Source organism: Solanum tuberosum, unplaced genomic scaffold, assembly GCF_000226075.1.
Source record: "Solanum tuberosum cultivar DM 1-3 516 R44 unplaced genomic scaffold, SolTub_3.0 scf00087, whole genome shotgun sequence".
Classification (NCBI taxonomy): Eukaryota; Viridiplantae; Streptophyta; class Magnoliopsida; order Solanales; family Solanaceae; genus Solanum; species Solanum tuberosum.
The window spans coordinates 748,883-763,949 of NW_006239017.1; the positions used below are offsets into that span (position 1 = coordinate 748,883).

At 31.8% G+C, this 15,067-nt stretch overlaps 2 protein-coding genes and 1 non-coding gene across 3 annotated transcripts; 2 read left to right on the plus strand and 1 right to left on the minus strand.

Moving 5' to 3' along the window:
- Positions 1 to 1,881: 1,881 nt before the first annotated feature.
- On the minus strand, positions 1,882 to 3,918 carry LOC102587047 (bidirectional sugar transporter SWEET12-like). Its single transcript, XM_006347284.2, has 6 exons — positions 3,787 to 3,918; positions 3,625 to 3,661; positions 3,298 to 3,508; positions 3,035 to 3,196; positions 2,695 to 2,814; positions 1,882 to 2,350 (listed from the first exon to the last, which is right to left on the minus strand). Exons 1-6 carry the CDS (start codon positions 3,830 to 3,832, stop codon positions 2,063 to 2,065), a joined length of 864 nt encoding a protein of 287 aa, XP_006347346.1. The 5' UTR covers positions 3,833 to 3,918; the 3' UTR covers positions 1,882 to 2,062.
- Positions 3,919 to 6,078: 2,160 nt separating this feature from the next.
- TRNAQ-UUG (transfer RNA glutamine (anticodon UUG)) lies at positions 6,079 to 6,150 on the plus strand. The gene has a single exon. It is a non-coding gene; the product is annotated as a tRNA-Gln (tRNA).
- A 2,456-nt stretch (positions 6,151 to 8,606) lies between these two features.
- LOC102587700 (probable protein S-acyltransferase 7) lies at positions 8,607 to 14,997 on the plus strand. The gene is made up of 5 exons (XM_006347286.2): positions 8,607 to 8,806; positions 10,731 to 10,913; positions 12,466 to 12,762; positions 13,879 to 14,112; positions 14,242 to 14,997. Exons 1-5 carry the CDS (start codon positions 8,708 to 8,710, stop codon positions 14,752 to 14,754), a joined length of 1,326 nt encoding a protein of 441 aa, XP_006347348.1. The 5' UTR covers positions 8,607 to 8,707; the 3' UTR covers positions 14,755 to 14,997.
- The last annotated feature ends 70 nt before the right edge of the window (positions 14,998 to 15,067 follow it).

Sequence of the window (15,067 nt, forward strand, 5' to 3'; positions counted from 1 at the left end):
ATATATAGTAGCAAGCGTTAACAAAGAGGACAAACCAATATGGGTTGTGATGCAGTGATTGATTGCTTCACCCTTAACCAGAGGTCTCGAGTTCGAGCTCTATGAAAAAAATCTTGTTGGGAGCGTCACACCTTCGAATGGACTCTGCAGTGCGCGATCCAGATTTAATCGAAACTCCAATGTGTACTTCGAACAAAGAGGACAGGCTGCAAATATATGATCTAAAGAAAGTTGAATTTAAAAAGTCTGGCACAATTGGGGGTTTTAGCTTTATTCATGTTGCTATTATAATCTATCTGTACATATCACGTCCATAATTTTAAATTGCATGCAAAGAAGAAACATTAAAATATTTTTCTACTAAAGGCTCGAACTTACTCTTCATAAAGTCTTACTATAATAAAATATGGATCTGCTGCTCTCCATTTTTCTTCTCTTCAAGTTCTTGCTTTGATTGAAGACACATGACATATGAAAAAATTAATGACTATGATTTAATTCATTAAATTAAGATTTTAATCATGATTTAGGTAATTGATATTTCATCAAATAATTAATAATGCCACAATTATATCAATATATTATGTTCTTCATAAAAATATTACTCCCTTCGTTTCGAAAAGAATGACCTCCTTTCCTTTTTAGTCAGTTCAAAAAAGAATGATCTTTTTTTTTTGGTAACATTTTAATTTCAACTTTTCACGTGGCATGTTTAAGGCCACAAGATTAAAGGGTAATTTTGTACATTGGACATAATTTTAATTTAGGATCACAAAATTTAAAAGTCTTTTTTATTTTCTTAAACTCCGGTGACAGAGGGAGTATAAACTTTTCTCTCTTCCTAATTTTTTTCCTAAGCCGCATTTATCTTCCATTTTTTTTAAAGAAAAAATCATAAGTTAAATTGTTTGTCAATATAATTCTCTACGATAGCTAATTTAGTAATTTTAAAGAGAAATATCCACAGAAAATTTGAATCAAAGATTAACTTAATTGGGGAAAAAAGGAGTAGAAAGATAGATACTCGTTGGGAAAAAAAAAGTAGGAAAATAAAGAAAAGTTTATTATGTATTTACGGATAAGATAATTTATTGTTATAATTATGACATTATTAATTTTTTTATGAAATATTAATTATCTAAATTATGATTAGACCTTGATTTAATCGATTTAATTAATTAAATCTTAGCCATTAATTTTCCCATATGTCAAGTGTCTTCGATCAAAGTAAAAACTTGGGGAAAATGGAGATAAGGGAAATGGAGAAAAGCCGGATCCATAAAATATATTTATCAATAATTAATGTACCTTTCCGTGGATTGACTAGTTAATTTGTGCAAAAACTATAAAAATTTGTTTATTTTGAAAAACCTTTAAATGCAAGATATTGTAAAACAGCTTTAACTACCCAAAAAAATGAATTACTTATTACTCGAGGCTAGTTAAACATATTTTAAAAAATAAATAAATTTTCCCTTGTTAATAAGAGTATTAAGTATTATATATCCAGTATTATTCCCCTCTAGTTTCCTTTCCATCTTAGATTAGTTGATTCGAAATATATTAATAATCTTCCGTTTAGAAACCATGACATGAGATTATGATCTAATAATGTGCAGTGTGCTAATCGTATAAAGTATAGTAACAAATTATTTATTCTCAATATAGACAATTAAATATCTTTATAACTGTGTTGTTTGTCTGGATATATTTTACATGTTATAGCTTATAGAGATTTTTTTATTTTTGATAAACCTTGTTGATAAATCTATAACATAACATAACATGAAAGTTGATATCAAATAAAACTAGGCCGTCATAATAAAATATTGTTATAGAAAAGTGTAGCCGTATAAGAAAGCACTAGAGTTATAAAAGAGATCATGAGAAAGTGACTACAATTAGACCTTGAAATATTAATGGGCAAACATAATTTACAGTTGATAATTAAGCACTAACTATGTAAATACAATACAAATCAAAATAAGCCAATAACTCTTGTATTTGGGATAATATAAAGATGCTTGCAAATTTACAAATTACCAAACAAATTTACAAAGTGTCAAGCTTCCACAGTTTGCAGCTTGGAAACAACCTTGTCATTTTTAGCAACCTCATTTAAATTTCCATAATTCTTCTCTGAATAAACAAGTGAACCAAGTTTCATTATGTTAATAATTTGCTCTTCACTTAGTTCTGGAAGCTTCTTCTTGTCATCCTCTAAGATTATAACATGGTCTTTTAGCTCTGGAAGATTCTGCTCCTTTATAACAACTTCCTCTTTTTTGTTGTACATCACATAGAGTATCATTTGGAGAATACCAAAGATGAAACCCAACACATTTGGAATCTATTCAACAAAAAAATTAGAAAGAAAAAATATATATTAATTCTGGAGTTCAAATAATTATGTTCTCTCTGTTTAAATTTATTTGTTTGATTTTGACTTGATACGGACTATTATGAAAGTAAAAAAGACTTTTCAAATCTTATGATCTTAAATCATAGATATGTAGAATATACTCAAAATGTCCTTTAATCTTGTGGTCTTGAATAGGTCACGTGAAACATTGAAATTAAAGAGTTGCCAAAAAACAATTGAAATGGACTAAAAAAAATTAAGACAAACAAATTAAAACAGAGTGTATATGTTATAACTTATAAGTAGGAAATGAAAGTTTAAAGAGAACTTACAGCAATGTTGAAGTCTTTTAATAGAAGACCATAGAAAAACCACATTACTGCACTTAGAGTTAGAAAAACAGAGAGGAGAAACGGCATGTATTCCACACTCTTTGTTTTGATTACTTGTCTCTGCATTAAATAAGAACTTCAACATCATTTTCCAGTTATATTATCGATGTACATATATAATTTAACATATTGTAACAAGTTTGCTGACTTATTTTGTAGATAACCAATTTTACTTATTGTAGACGTACAGTTACATGTAATTATCTTTTAAGTGATCTGATAGTGTGAAAATTCTACACAATAAGTTAAAATCTTTCAACAAATGTATGTATAAACTTACCACTATGCATAATGGTGCTACAAAAACACATAAGGAAAACACAAGGCAAATCCATCCAACAATTTGTGCACGAATTGCTCCTTTGAATAGAAATTGAGTGACGAGGACAATAGCTCCAAAACCACCAACTACTAATAAAAGAAGTAGCTTTATAGTTTGGACCTGCATTTGCAAAGTCAAAAATTAATTCCGAACAGTTACATATAATTATCTTTTAGGTGATCTGATATATTTTGAAAGTACAAGCATATCGAAAACCTTACCCTGGCTTTCTTTGGTGCATAGAAAAGGTAGAAGCCAACGTATAAAGTTTCAATGAAGCATCCAAAAGTGTTAATAGTGACGAGAAGTGTGGTGTTGGTCTTGAGAAATGCATAGTAAATCCAAAGCATTGCACTGAATAAAGCAACCACGTATGGAATTGATTGATAACCTTCTGTTGATTTTTTCTTATAAATATTATAAAATGTTGGCCTGTACAAGCATAATTATGCAAATTAATTAATTGATTGACACAAAAAAAAAAAATACTACTATATAATAACACTTTGAAGGAGGATAAAAATGAATTTAAGGAACAAGAGACATACAGTGGAGAAAGGAAAACGAAAAATGAGATTATGTTTCCTGCAAAATATGTACGTAAATTATAAATTAGAATATTATATGCAATCATTTGATAATTAATTTTTTGTGTATCAAAGATTAAAAAAAAATGCAAGACACATAAATTGAAACGAAAGAATCATTACCAAGGACACCAAATGCAAAGGTCCAGTGGTCAGAAAATCCAGCCATTTTTTTTTTACTAAAGAAAGAAATATTTTGCCTTAGCTCTCTTATACTTGCAAATATTTGAGTAGTTCTACTTGTCAATGAATGAAGATGTCTCATTTGACATGTTTATATAGTAAGTGACATTAGTGGAGAACTTCTATTTATGATCTATACTGTATTTCTCTTTCAATTTCTTTAAAATAAAAAACAAATAAAAACACTTTTTAATGAGGTGTGTTTAATAATTATATCTTTACAAAGGACCCTATGTAACGCTTTTATTATGTCATTGACTCATCTTTCAATCTAAAGGGGCACTAAGCTTGCCAGTGATTAACTGCTCCCTTCGTTTCAATTTATGTAATGTTATTTAACTTGATAATAAGTTTTAAAAAGAGAAAAAAAATCATTAAAACATGTTATTTGAATTAAGTCATAGATATTTGTGTGGTTATAACTTATTTCACAAACATCTAAAAATATTTTAAAGTTAAATTGTTATTGAATATAGAAATGTCTTTTTTCTGAAAACAAAATGTGTTCCTAATCAGCAAAAAATCAATCCAGGAATGATGGAAGGACCAATTAATGTTTGCCATTTGGCAATAATAATTTATAGAATCGGATTATATATAGTCCTATTGCCTTAATATATATTTTTTTAAGGACAATATATTTACTACAGTACTGTATGTAGGTGATGAAAATTATCACTAGAACATGATTTGCTTTGGAAGCTTTATTAGTAGGCTTATCTTGTCTTGTAGGTGGGTTACGTTGCTTCAATAATCTGTGTAGTACGTAATATGATTAAATGAATCTAATTTCGTGGTTTTATACTATATATGTTATAAAGAATGTTATCATTATTTCCTCGATCTTTCGCGATATATATAAGAGTTTTCAAATAAATTTATGGTGTTTTGAGTATATATTTTAATTATTAGAAAATAAAAAAATTAATGACAGACAAAATTTTCAAACTAAATAAATCGAAATCTTATGCTAACTTGATTTTGTGATGGTATATAAGAAAAATTGAACTAGCTAGGAGCTTTTTGGTGACGAATTAGCTAGAAATTATCGATAAATTCCCTATTTTCTTGTAGTATATATAGCGTTCTGTAACAATACTTTGATATGATATGGTGCATATTTTGCCCAAAATTGATTATTTAGAACAGAAATCAGAACTATCATTTTGGGCAATTCCAAATTAATCATAATAGGGATGAAGGAAGAGACGTATGTTTCTTTGAGATAATTGATATATGTGGAGAAATTAATTTTCTTTTAACAACTTTGCTACCTTTTATGAATTGATCAAAATCTTGAACTATATCTTATATCATGTAATTGGCTTTTCTTCATGTTTTTTTGGATAAGATTAATCCTGTATATATCCACCTTTTCACATTTAGAAAAGGAAAAATAATGGGAGACAACAAGAGGACGAAACTTTAATTTAGGATTTTTTGGATGGCTAGTGTCCTCTCAATATATTTCAGCAGCCACTACATACATGCCTTCGAAATTATGTTATTTTTTCCTATTATCTTTGAAGCCATGCAGGACAACGTGGCTAATTTATTCCTCACTCCCAACCGAAATGAATAACACTGTGGTTCGGTATATTAACCTTTTGTTATATGTGAGGGTTTAAGGAAGGGTTTCAATCACAAAGGTTTATTTTACATAACATTAGTGAATTAATATGCACATATATATTATTTCTATCATCTCTTTTTCCCTTTCTTAAGTTCTCTTTTTCCTTGACAATGTTTGAGTAAAGAAAATGGTTATCTGAAGAAAAAAAATGGTTATCCACTCTGACTAACTCGATTTCAAAAGTTAGATCATGATTCCAAATTTCACAACACTTTTGATGAGAATTGTTTTTTCCCAAACTTTTGATGAGAATTGAAAGCACAATTTAATAACTGCAACTTAAATTAATTTTTTATATTTATTCATTTGAATTAGAAAATATCTAAGTGGTGTTTTATTAGCAGAAAGGGTCTCAATATCGATGACGATGCTATGAATTAAGGGTGTTCAAAATTTTATTTTAGATTTCTAAAAAAGTTATTTTTATTTTGACCTATATGTACCATGTTATGTTTTATCTGCACTATATAATTTTTCGATAAAGGCATTCAAGTGATCATTTAGCTGCTCCGCTGCCCAATCCAACTCAACTCGTAACTTGGGAGCTACTTGGATTGTATTAATATTAGACCCGACTAATACAATACAGCAACATGTCGGGTTCTATGGTGTAGTGGTTAGCACTCTGGACTTTGAATCCAGCGACCTGGGTTCGACTCCCGGTAGGACCTTTTTTTTAACCCCAAATTATTTTAGATAAGCCCAGGCCCAAAGAGTCCAGCGCCTAGTTGGGCCAATAAACTTGATTGGTATGGGGGTTGGCATGAGCTTATTCATCATCGTTAAGTCATTTGGCAAGAAAACCCGTAGATTGTGGGTTCAAGTTATCAAAAAGACAAAAAAGATAGACTCAGCTTTCAAACATGAAAAGAAAAATAAATTTAAGAAAGATACATGTAGGTGACAATGTTTTGTCTCGTTGTATGTTCATATTAGTAGTCGTAGTATTAATCTTATAGTTTCTTGACTTTCGATTTTTGTTATTACTTGTTGTTTTGTTGTACTTTTCATTGTATTACAATTTGTTATTTTTGTTACTGTTTGTTGCTTTAAATTATTTTCTTGAGCCAAAGATCTATCGAAAATAGACTCTCTACTTTTAGTAGCATTATCTTTCTTAGAAAATTTTCGTAAATGACACACATTCCTACATGTATCAATTTAGGATCTTCATTTTATTTTTCAAATAAAAATAAAAATAAGAGACAACGAATAAGTAAAACACAATTGTATAGTTGGCATGGCACTTGACGTTGGTTGTTGGCAGTTGGCAATACAGATTAATATCTATTATAATAATTCCAATTAATTAATTAATACAAAATGTGCTGTTTAATAATATTCTAATTTTTCTTGGGACACCTATATGATTTTGGGTCAACTCAAATACCCAATTAGTTGGTAAACTACTCAATATCTTCAAATGGATGGCTATATTGAAAATTCCCAAATTTAGGCTAAAAATATATGTATTCATAAACAGAAACCCCACAAGAGATTGCGACAATAACTAATTTTTGCATTTACCTAATTATATTATGTTTTTTAGATTCCGAGTTATAAAGATTTTGGACATTTAATACTTAATTATGAATCATTTATTTTGGTTAATTTTTTTTAAAAAATTAACTTAATTTGTTAGAGCATAGTTGAGGCCATTAACGGTGGCAATTGTTTTTAAGCATTATTGAATCATAAATGGTTTTTAATGAATTTTTAAAAGCTTTTACTTATTGGTTTTAAGGATATAAGGTTTGTTAACCTCAACTCTTTAACAACTTACTTAAAAGAATTTTTTGTGAGTTTTCTGACAGTTTGGTTTCGAAATGTATATTTAAATACATAGTTTGTCTTTTTAAATTTGATTTTTCATTTACATATTAAAATCACACTCAAATATGAGATATTTTATTATCTATTTTCATATTTTGAAGTTGACGGATATATAATTTAATGACAACACACATCTCTTTGTTTTTCTGTCTCTTTAGGCACGTGGCATATCCAAATTTCATATTTGGAGGAAAACTCGATTTACCTATCTCAAAAAAATTGATAATCTCTAAGTTTAATCTTATTATTAGTACTTGTAAATTAGAATCGTGACAAATTAGAGTTACCATAAATGATAAAACTGAAATTGAAGGATTTCGAATTCTACTGTGATATTGGTTAAATTCATGATTCCAATTTTTTTCATATGTTTATGATGTGACAATTATTTAATTATGACTTCCTCATAAAAAATAATCTTAACTGGTCTAACTTTCACCAATGCTACACCACAGAAAGAGAAAGAGTCGGCAATTCCATAATTTGTCCCCCACTTAATTCCACAATTTTAAAATGCTTGCCTTCAATCATTTCAATTGCCACTCACTCCTCATGCTCAAATCTTTGTTGATATTAGGGCACCAATTAGGTCTAATTTTTGAATAATATTTTAAATTTAGTTAAAGATGCTATTTGAAATTAATCATTTAAATATACATTTTATTTGAAAATATATTCAAGCATGGACTCTAAAAATATATTAATTCAAAAAAGATAAAAATATTTCAAGCATGGACAAAAAGGGGAAGATGCCTTTTGTTTTAAAAAGAGAATGTGTTTAATATAATTTTGACAAGTAGTGGTACATTTTTATTTTCATGTTTCTTTAATTTGGAGTTTACCAAAAGCGAAGAAAAATATTATTTCAAACTATCCATAACTACCAAATGAGATGATAACAAGGCAATTTGTTTATCTGAAATATTCATGTATAGCTCAAAAAAAGTGATTAGAACTATTTTTCAATTTAATTTAAAATTAAAGTGAAAAAATAAGTAATATACAATCAAACAATATTTTGATTTATTTTTTCAAATTAACAAAAGGTTGTATGTAGGATAAAATATTCCATTTAAATTTTTGTACATTAACGCCGCCACCGTCCATTTGCTTTTATACACTGGAGAGTCGCCGTGATCTGACGTGGCTGACGCAGTCAACGTTTTGCCATTTGCCAGATTTTCAGTCAAACCCCGCTGCCCTGCAAAGAACCCAAATAGAAGAAATAGTGAAGCAGTAGTAATAATAAAAGTTAGAGAGAAAAAAATAAACAAATAAAAAGCCGCCTTTTTTTCATTTTCCTTTTTTGCTTTCTTTTCATTTGACCTTTTCCCGATTCATTTTGTACAGCTTTTTCTTCCCCAAATTTTTTCCTGTTACAGAGAGAAAAAAGACATGAATGGAGTCGCTCCGCCGAGGAGTACGGGTTCCGATGGTGGCGCAGTTGAAAATACGCCGTTTCTCCGGATGTATCAGACCTGGAAAGGCAGTAATGTAAGTACTCGATTTGATTTCCTTTGCTCATCCTACTTTTAAGCATATTTTAGGTTTTATAATGATTATGAGTGTGGTATTGTGTGTTTTTTTCTGCTTAAATTGTTCTCAATTTATTGTAGGAGTTTGATGATTGAATTCTCGGTTTTAGTGGAAACGATTTGTAATTTTGATCTCTAAATTGCTCGAGATTGTTGGATTTACCAGACTTTTGATTTCATTATCTGCATCGTTTTCAGATTAGTTGAATAGGCTGTTGAATTTGTTGTTCATAGTCCATATTTTTGAATTAGTTTTGTAATTCACGTAGTAGGTTTTAGCTTTTAAAAAAATAGTTTTTGATGTATTGTAATCTGTTCTTAACCTTTTATTTTCTACCATTTCTGTGGAAACCACAAGCATTAAGCAATTGACATCTTTTAGATTCTCTTTTGTCACTTAGGAGATTAAGCAACGGGAAAGGGACAATGACAATTGAGCACATACTTATTGTGTTGGATACTTAAACTGGCACCATTAGACTGTAAGTTCAGGTGGTGCCACCTGACAGCTAATCCATTTACTAAATATCTATTATCTACCTTTTCAAGTTTTGTCCTGTAAGAAAGAATACACTAGTCAGGAGATAGTATTTTGTTTCCTTTTTTCAATTTATTTTGGTGGTGGAATGAGGTTCAGCAGTGGTTTATGATGACATGCCATTTGGATTTGAGATAAGAGTCTGTTTGAGCTAATTAAGTTCATTGAGAAATGGAAATAAGAAACTTAAAATCATTATTCGATGGAAGGTGATCTTGCTAGGTTGTGCATTAGTTGAGGAAAGATTCCCTGCAGCTAGGGTAGCAAATTATTGAGTGATAAGGTTTCAACGTCAGTAAGTGTTAGTATATGATTCTAATTGCATCCAATTATGTAGTCTAGCCTCTAGTGGTCTAAAAACCATGTATGTTTAGACTTAGGGTGCAAATGCAAGTAGACTGTAGAGACAAAATGATTTGTGATTTCTTTTCATTTGCCTAAGATTTGGTAGACAAAGTTTCCTCATACCTATGTTGGTAGGTAGCAGGTATCTAATGTAGTAATTGAGGTCTCCATAACCCGAAGATCAAAAGTAAAATGAATAAAAGTTGTAAGAGTTGTTCCAGTAACCTTAGGAATCTCTCTGTGGATCAGAAGTAAATACGAGAGTCCGAAAAGCAGAATTGCTGCAAGATTCTGTATTCTTCCGACTCTCTATGGAGGAAAAAAGAATAAACACTGAGGCAGTACTTGTTGACCCCAAAATCTTCTCCTCATCTAGAAGAACTACTACTAAACAAAATTAAAGCACCCAAGGGTGTGTCCTAGCAGTCAACCCCTGGTGGACAAAATTACCTAGTACTTGTTGCGGGTGTGAGGTGGCAGGTATCCTGTGGATTTAGTCGAGGTACACGAAAGCTGGCGCGGCCACCACACTCATAAAAAAAAAAAAAAAAAAATGACTTGATGGAAGCTACCTCAGGTTTTTTCTTTTGGAGACTAATCTACCCCAAGTTATTAAAGAATGGAGGGAAAGAAAGGAAGAAAACCATAAGCTACCCCAAGTTATCAAAGAAGGGGAAAAAACCATAAGCTACCCCAATAAAGGGAAGTTCTATACTATCTTTTCCAGAATTTTCTGCAAAACAAAATAGTTACCTACAGGCTACAAATACATTAAGTCAAAATTTTACTGCTAATGGAACATTGGAACTTTATGGACATTGCCTTTTGCCATAAAGACTAACATGTATAGTTAGCATGTTATCTCAGTTAGCTATATTGTTGTTTGTTGCTAAAATTTTGACATTATTTTTCTTTTTGCATTTTTGGCTGTCTTATTCAGCACATCTCGTGATTTTTGCTTATTCTCTTTTAATTTAAGTATTGCCTTTTGATTATGCAGAAATTTTGTCTTCAAGGAAGGTTCATATTTGGGCCTGATGTGAGATCACTCTTTATGACTATCTTCCTTATAGTTGCCCCAGTTGCTGTGTTTTGCGTATTTGTTGCGAGGAAACTTGTAGATGACTTTGCTGGTCATTGGGGGTGGTCTATCATGGTCGTAGCTGTTGTTTTTACACTATATGTAAGTGCTTATATTATTTTGTTGGCAACTAAGATTTTATTCTGTAAGCATGATTTCAAATATTTTAGGGTTATATTGGCTGTCTTAGCTGGTGGAATCAAAGCAAGTATTGTGCCTTTTGATCATTTTCGGATAATGGACTTCTACGAGTAGTTTCTCCTGCTCACTTGACTATACATTCTTTCTAATTATGTAAATACTGTGTTGTTTACATAGCTGTTCATTTTCTTTCTTGCATTTGCATTCAGGTTGGGCAATTAAAGTATGTTTGGTGATTCATGAACAAAAACAAGTTTCATTTGCACATTAATTGTAAATGTTGATAATTTGTCAAATAGACTGGCTTGTTATGATTTATTAATTGTGATCCAACTGCGAGAAATCTTTTGTCGTTGCTTAACATTGTAGCTTGATTAATATGATAAATCCACAACTTCATCCGACGAGAAACTTCTAGGAATGTTGTTCTTTTGACTAGTATCTACTCTTTACATTGTAAAACATCAGTAGGTGGTCTGGAGCATGCCTAATGGCTTAAGTTTACATGCTAGTTCTAGTTTGTTTAGATGCCTCTGGTAATCGACTCAGTTTGGCAGTCCATTGCTCAACCAACCTAACCCTTTCCTAGATACTCCATATCCATTAATGCACGAACTCTTTTTAACAAGAATTCTCCTTGTAATTATCTTATTAATTTCAGGCGATATGGATTGAATACATACTTATAATAAGATATGTGGATTGCATGAATAATTATGTCAAACATATAAAATGGTCAGAGCATCCCATAAACTACTATTATGAAGAAAAAAAGGCATAGCATGAATATTGTTTCATAAATTAATGCATTCTGGATCAACTTTTTAAATCGACTGCACTAAGTAAGGCTAATATTGAGTGGAAGATGTGCTGCAGTCTACTTTAGAAACAAAAGTGAAAGTCTTTGTATGTCATCTATTCTCAATAGAGTAATAAAATAAAGACAGAAAATTGTTGCTAATTTGCGAGATTTTAACTTGCCTTAATTGTAATTGTGTTGGACTGTTGGTGGATTTACGTAATTTTAAAGAACAGAAATTTCTAATCATGGTTCATTTCAACGAAAAAAGGAAATCTCTAACCATGATATGCATATAATGGTGATGAAAAAGCTTGCTGTGTGGGGGTGGTGTGGGGATGGAAAATAGAAGAATGCTGTTATTTGGGACATATGATAGTGAGTGATGTGATGATGTAAGTTTGTATATTCCTTTATTTTTCGCTGCACTAGAGATTGTGTCTAGTTTCTTGCAGTTTTATTTTCATTTCTTGGATATCACACGAAAATGGATAGCCTACTTTCTGGTTTTCCCTTATTATCATGTTAATACAGGTGACCTTGTGTCTTCGTTTGAAAAAAGAATTCTTTGTGCGTAAAGGATTTTTGATGTTTCTTGCTAATTTCTATAACATAAAGGAACTATTAATTAGATTGTTTCCTGAACTTCAATTTTATGGCCAAGAGGGATTATAGATTCATGAGTCAAGTAATAAATGTGTTTTTCTTTGAAAGGTTTTAGTCCTGCTTCTACTGACATCTGCAAGAGATCCTGGTATTATTCCTCGCAATCCTCATCCTCCAGAGCTAGAGAACTTTGAAGGAAGTATTCAAACTGGACCTGGTCAAACTCCACAATTACGTTTGCCCCGCATCAAGGACGTGAACGTCAATGGAATAACTGTAAAAGTCAAATATTGTGATACCTGCATGCTATATAGGCCTCCGCGGTGTTCTCACTGTTCAATTTGCAATAACTGCGTGGAACGATTTGACCATCACTGTCCCTGGGTCGGGCAATGTATTGGATTGGTGAGTTTTAATCTCTAAAAAATCTTATACGTTTTGCCGTTGGACACTACAATATGTTAATCTCTTTTCAGTTTTTATTCCTCTCAAAAAACGTATCTTTGCATAGCATAGATGGTTTTCCTCATTTTTTCTTAATTTGTTAGTAACACATGCACTTAAGATTCCTATTTTTATTACTTTCGTAACTTCTTTAATATCTCAGGAGGCAGTATTTGGAATTTTTTTGTTACTCCAATTGTTGGCAGTTCTGTATGTATCAATAATTTGTGATGATTAGTCATTATTTGATTTGTGATCAATTGATTTTGTGATTCTTCCCTTTGTGGATCATACTTTGATTGTTGCCTGAAAGATGCCTTGGATTCTGTGTTCTGAGTGATTTGATATCTGCATGTTAAAACATACACAGTTTATTTTATGTTCATGAGTAGCAGCGGTCCTGCATTGCTGGGTTTGCCTGTCGTCCCAAAAGGATTTCAGTCAGTTATCATTTCTCCTCTTTGTTTATCCTGAATCCATAAAGCCTCCTCAAGAACATGTTTTGGGTAATTAAATTCTTCTCTTCAAAGGTTTTAGAGCTAGAATGGCACTTGAACGACTGTCAGTCTGTCATGAACTTTTCCCATCCATGCACTCTTTTGGTTAACAACACCAGCCAGTTCATAGTCAAGTTAGTTCTAACTTCTAAAGTATACGATCCTCTTTTTTGGGGTATTGGCAAAAAAGATACTTGATAGTTTTCTTGTCAAACAGGAAGCCTAGTACTGATCAAGTATATCAACTTAAAAATTGTCTACTTGCTAAATATTTAAGATTAAAGATTGAGTGATTTGGGTGGGGGACGACTCCTCTTGTTTTCTGTTCTTTTATTTTTTTCTAGCGATAATATAGTTTTCATTTGCAATGTTATCTGCACATCTTCTCCTCGCTTAATCCTGGTAGAACATCTTGATCATCTCCCTTTTTGTGATAAAGGGCATCTAGGTCTCTAAGTTGGAAAAGATTTTCCTAGTCTGATCATATTCATAGCTTCTATTTTGTAAGCACCTTCATACAAAATTTCTAAGTGAAATGTTTCCGCCGTTAAATTGAACTACATTCTGTTTGGTGGTGCAGAGGAATTACCGCTTCTTCTTCATGTTTGTATTCTCAACAACCCTTCTTTGCTTATACGTCCATGGCTTCTGCTGGGTCTATATTAGAAGGATCATGGATGGTGAGCAAACCAACATCTGGAAAGCAATGGCCAAGACTCCTGCCTCCATTGTGTTGATCGGTTATACATTCATATCAGTCTGGTTTGTTGGTGGCTTGTCTGTCTTCCATCTTTATCTCATTGGCACAAACCAGGTAATATATTCTTCTTGACAACTGCAGTGTTTCAGATGTTTTCCCTTTTTCTTTGTTTGAAGTCCTTTGGATTTATAGGATTAAATTACTTTGATGTTTTTGACACTTGAGTCTTCTATTTGCTTGCAGTCTACATATGAGAACTTTAGATATCGATATGATCGGCGGGTCAATCCTTTTGACAAAGGTGTAATCCATAACTTCTTAGAGATATTCTGCACCAGTATTCCTCCTTCCAGGAACAAATTCAGGGAGAGAGTGCAGAGAGAACCTGGGATACCAGCTCGTGAAGTGGCTGGTGGTTTTGTTAGTCCGAACTTGGAGAAAACAATGAGCGACTTAGAAATGGGAAGGAAGCCAGGTTGGCATGAGACTGCAACAGGAACTGATGATTTTGAAGAACAACCTAGAAATGATAATCAGTTAGATAAGGATGAAGAGCTCTTGGCTGCATCCCCAGAGCTAAGCAACACCACCTTGGCTGAAGGGCGTAGTATCCTACATCCTAGGCGCTCTAGTTGGGGAAGAAGAAGTGGAACTTTGAATATACCGCCTGACGTAATTGCCATGGCATCTGAAATTGGAGAGTCTAATCGGACGACTGTCAGTGATAGTGCTTACCGGATTGATAACCACCAATAGTATGTTGTTTAAATTATTGTAGAACAACTGACAAAGTCAAAGGAGATCCTGTCCCGTCCAGGTTATCCTTGAGGAGGTGTGCTGTTGTGTGTATAATTCTATTTTCTTCTACGTTTAGTTTTCTTTTGTTTAAAGCTCTTTGAAATGTGCTTAATCTGCAAAGAGAAAAATTCTTACCAGAAATGGCTTCCAACTGTTATATGTGATATATTGTGAAGATACAAATTCTATTCTACTTCATCACTTCTCTTCTCTTTTTGGGTAATTGCCTCAAGTTATCACATATGGGAATCTATAGCCACTCTTGGTACCC